The 5287-nt window shown below is 37.5% G+C and overlaps 1 protein-coding gene across 1 annotated transcript; it reads left to right on the top strand.

The window, feature by feature from the left end:
• Positions 1 to 2786: 2786 nt before the first annotated feature.
• On the top strand, positions 2787 to 3738 carry LOC106379733. Its single transcript, XM_013819615.3, has 4 exons — positions 2787 to 2935; positions 3192 to 3312; positions 3389 to 3529; positions 3571 to 3738. The coding sequence occupies exons 2-3, from the start codon at positions 3207 to 3209 to the stop codon at positions 3526 to 3528; spliced, it is 246 nt and encodes an 81-aa protein (XP_013675069.1). The 5' UTR covers positions 2787 to 2935; positions 3192 to 3206; the 3' UTR covers position 3529; positions 3571 to 3738.
• Positions 3739 to 5287: the final 1549 nt, after the last annotated feature.

Here is a 5287-nt window from a genome sequence, read left to right on the forward strand (position 1 = left end):
TTAGGCAATCATAAGTCTCATATTCCATAAGATTATCTTGATCATGTTCGAAATTATTTTCACCATCTTTATAGACCAAGTGGGTTTCAGGATTCTTCCCTTTCAGACTCTCTTTGATAGAGGTCACAAAAATGTTTGGAAGTCCTTCATATCTTAGCCCAATGGTTCCCCATTCCACATCTATGGCACACTGATTTGGTCGAGCTTTGTGGTTTAAAGGATATACCACGGCCACTGCCTTGACCATGGCTCAAATTGGATTGATACCCACGGCCTCTGCAATAGTGATTCCCAAGGCCAAATGTGTTATAGTGGCCATGGCCACGTCCTTTCCACCCTCCACGGCTATGACCATGTGGTCTATCATTCTGGATGTGGTTACCTTTTTTTTTTCTTCTGCGGCCTTATTGGTATCAGGTAATGGGGTTAATTCAGGAGGTCTCAATTCACTGTTTCTCATCAGTAATCTATTTTTTTTGCCCAGCTAGCAATAGACTCATCCATGAACTTATAGTTCTGGATTCTAGGATTCCTCCAATCAAATAGGACCTTTGGTAATAACACCGTTCTTTGGTGATCATATCTTGATTTTTTAACTTTGTCCAAAGGTCTTGAGGATTCTCTATAGTCAGATACTGATCTTTGAGACTCTTAATAAGATGATGGCTAATAATTAATATTGCCATGTATCAATCTTTCTCATTTGGCATTATCGCCTTTTGTGATTCATTCACCAAGTCTTTTTGACTTTAGGATAATCTTTGTATCCAATGCCCACCGTAAATAATTATCTCCAGAGAGATTTAGGGCATCAAAATCTAGGTTGATTTTCGACATCTCAAATCATACATCACTCAATATTTAGGTATAATTTTCATGCGGACTTACTCTTAAAAATAATCAATTCGGATTTCAATCTTATGAGGACAATGAGACTATCAATCTTAAAGGCATTTAATCAATCAGTCAATTTCTAGCAAGTCTCAGCAATACTATTTCTATGTGCTCATAATATTATGGTTTATCAAGACTAGCAAAAATGGATTCAATTAATCATGCAATTAGGGTTTAACAATCAATGGATTTTAGCAAGACTAGTAAAAAGATTTATTAATCACTCAATCAGTTTCTAGGCTGATTTTAGCAATACTAGAATATAGATTTCAAGCATGAATTTCAATGAATCAGTTTCAAGACTGATTTTAGCAATACTAGAATATAGATTTCAAGCATGAATTTCAATGAATCAGTTTCAAGGCTGATTGGTATTTAGCATAAACCATGTGTAAATAATTTATCTAGTATTCGAATTTATCAAACCTCAAAAACATATAATCAGATCAATCAATTTAATCGAACTTAGCATACAATCTTAAACCTCAAGACATTAGATTTTATCATGAATCTATCAACCTAGCATACGGATTCTCAATTCTCAAAGACATCCAAATCAGATCAATATAACCTATCATACGGATTATTTAGAGTTTCTATTTAAAACAGATCAGATTACAAAACTATCAGTCCTAGCAGATGATATTAAACCTCAAGAATCATGCAATCAGATCATTCGGATTTTAAACAAGTAAACCTCATTCAATCTATCAACCTATCGGATTATATAAGCAAAGCAAGCTAGCAACCTATCGGATTCAATTAATGTTTTAACAGGCTGGTCGGTTTAACAATTTTAAATCTGATGAACAATTAACCAAGCAGGATGAGAAAATAAATCTATCAATTTAACGGTGAAACAATTCTAGCAACATAGCATCAGATTCAATCAGATTTAAAACCTCAATGATCAAAACCGAAAACAGTTTTGATTTCAAAATATTCGATTAGGGTTTTAATATGCGATTTGATAATTATAGTATAATTAATTCTGATACTTATATTATTTAGGTTTTATAGATATATGGTTAGGGTTTATCGGATTTTAACTTGTAATAACCGATTTGGGTTTTTAATCATGTAGGAACATGATTTAGGGTTTGGGGTATCGAACTTTTAGAGCTTCGATTTACTCAATTGAGATTTTTGATCTATTACCCTATGGTTTTGATTCATAAAGATTAGGGTTTTAGGGTTTCATTCTTTATCAATCAATTCATGTTCGATTATGGGTTCTTTGGTTTTGAATTACCTTTTAACCTTAGATGATTGTTGAATCGGATCACCAAAGGAGTTGAGCCGCAAGCTGAACACGAACGGACCGCGAGCTAGACACGAACGGGCCGCGAGCTGGACACGAATGGGACGCGAGCTGGAATGGATCGAGTCGCTTCTATCGGGTCGCGGACGTCCTTTGTTGCTTGATCGGGAATGCCTTGATCGTCGGACGCGAGCTGTAACAGATGCGGGAACAAGATACGCGATCGGGGTTTAGGGTTCGTCGGATCGCCGGCTAGGGTTAGAGTTTTAGGGTTTTTTCGATTTGGGTATTAGCTTAGTGATTTAGAGTTTCATGCTGATAACGTGTTATAAAAATAATGAAAAAGTCTATCTTTATTCATAACATGGAAGTTCCTTATATAAGAGATTACACTGTCATAGATAAATGAAAATATTATAAATCATAATCTCTTGGTTGTGAGCCATCCGCAATCTGGTTCATAACATTTTTACATTAATATTTTTGTCGGAACTGCCTCAGTTCAGTTATCCGGTCTGTGAGAGCCCGGTCGAATTCAATTTCATCAATCCAGCAATACCCGGATTAATCCAAGCAGTATGTGGTTTAATCGGTCAAATCGTAACATGTTTGCTATCCGGTCTGCATTGAATATAAACCGGATAAAATAACATAAACCGGTGAGATGGTAAATGATACCAGAGAGAGAAAAAAAAGGGTTAGGTTCTCTCACTTCACCAAACAGTCGAGCTACTTCTCTTTCATCAATCTCCGAAGAAGAGCTTCTCTGCCTTCTAAAAGGTAACCAGTTTTCATTTTCATTCGCATTGTTGCTGGGTTTTGAAGTCATCTTATGATTACTTGCCTTCATGAGCTTTTCGAATTTCAAAATGTCAAAGTTACGATCTTTGGATTTAGATCTAGATGTTATTAAAGCTGTTGATGTTAATGGTTTTAGAAAAAAAAATAGTTATGATGAGCCTCTAATGCTGTCAACAACGACAAATCCGACCAGTTTAGTCATATGACATGAGTGTTTTTGTTTTAATTTTCTCAGGGAGGTTCTTCGGTTATGGTCAATGCCTTAGATTTGCAGAGCTTTATTCTCAGAGCTCGAGTGCTTAAACTTTACAGGCAAGCTTTGAAGATAGCTCACAGAGCTCCTCCTCAGGCTAGAGGTTCGTGTTCTTGTATTCATTCATTGGAAACTCTTTGATGATGATAGTAAGCTCGCTTGTTCATTCATGCCTATAGGGGAATTAAAACAGAGTATTAGGCAAGAGATGGAGAAGAACTGTGAGTGCAAGGACAAGCAAAAGATCAGGTATTTGATTAGTGAAGGATTAGAGAGGATTAAACAACTTGATGAGATGTTGGACATGCAAGGCCATTGAAATCGCTTTGTCCTTTTGTTGTAATGTATTGTTGTTTCTGAAAGCATATGTTTTGTCTGATAAAAGTAAAGTACAAAAGAAACATGTGTTCTTCTTGAACATATATTCATTTGGTTTGATGCTTAGTTAGGTTCAATATCTGAAAAATCAAGTGTAACAAATATGTGTGATAATAACAAGAATGATGATGTACTTTTTACTTACCAAACACATCCACTTGCTAATAGGACACAGCTTGTTTGAGTCTAATGTCAGAATCATGTTCTGCTCCACTTGTTATATATATATATATATATATATATATATATATATATATATATATTTTGCAACACAGAGATCTCTCGTGGCCTATGAATTATGAAAGGTAGGTCAGTCTTTCTTCATCAATGGCGATAAAAGTTTAACAAAAACCTCCCGAGTCAACCCAGCAACAAACTCCACGAAAGCAGCTCCTTCCAACCCCCTAATCCTCCCCAAGCTCCAGAGCGAGAGCGAGAGCGCTCTCTCTCCACCCTCCTCCGCCACTACCTCCCCCTCGCAGGTCGCCTCGCTCGCTCTCTGTTCTTTCTCTGCAAGTTACATTGTTCCTGAACCAAGGCTTCTCCATCGGGATAGCAGCTCGTTACTCTGCTAATAATGGACGGTAAATCAATGTCTATGTGTTGTAAAATCAAGGGCTCACTTATGTAACACACGGAACCATAGGGGACATAACTCCGTTTCTAGATCGTACCCGTCCCGCTGGTCTTGACGCAAGAATCTTGGAGGTAGTGTCGAAAGAACAAGAACAGTTTGAGATCGCTTAAGCTGCCTCCTAGTGAGGAGATTAGTCCAGACATGGTCCGGATCACACTCGAGTTGACTCGGGAGAACGTCACAAACTCAAGGAGCGAGCTAAAAACGAGTCGGCTCGGTCTCACCTCGAGCTTCTTCACTTGTCGACGTTCTTTGGTCATGTTTTGGTGAAAACGCGTGGAGGGTACGCGGTTTGGTTCTTGTACGCAGCTGATTTCACCTAACCATCGAACCGGTTTGGGTTATACGAGTCGGATTTTGGGTGGGGGGAACCGGTTAGCTGTGAGACTGTGTCTATTGACCGGAACTAGACTGTTTGAGAGGAGGGATGAGGCTGCTGGTGTGGAGATTTGTGTTTGAACAAGCGTGAGATGGATTTATTTGTTTCTCTGTTTGAAAATGGTCTTTAAAAAAAAGCTGAAACAATGGATATGATAATAGTACTGTCATTGGAAACCTCGTCATAAAAAAAATCACCAATTTGGACTGAGGCCTAATAAAATGTGTCTCAACATCAAAGGTATGTTAGAAGACGCAAAGAGGTGAGTTAATCTGTTTTCTAAGGGGGAAAGACATTTGGCTTGTTTTAAAGAAAGTAGTGTATGTTATAAATCAAGGGATGAATGTCCATAACCGGTCCAAACCCTAGAAAAAAGAGACATAGCCGAAACTTTAGAGAGAGGTGAGAGAGGCGACCGCATACCTTAGAGGAGAGAGAGAGGCGGCCACAAGCTTTGGAGAAAATGAAACCCTATTTATTTTTCCTTATATATGTAATCTTTCCATTTATGTATTTAGTACTTATCCTAAATCTAGTTGGATTAGGATTTGTACTCTTTCCTTTTATCTCTATCTTGTAACCCTTATATAAGGGATGTCTTATTCATTAATGAAATACACAGAACTATTCAGTCTTCAATCTTCTAATTACAACACGTTATCAACACGATTGTTCTCTGCAATC

Source organism: Brassica napus, chromosome C8 (genome assembly GCF_020379485.1).
Source record: "Brassica napus cultivar Da-Ae chromosome C8, Da-Ae, whole genome shotgun sequence".
Classification (NCBI taxonomy): domain Eukaryota; kingdom Viridiplantae; phylum Streptophyta; class Magnoliopsida; order Brassicales; family Brassicaceae; genus Brassica; species Brassica napus.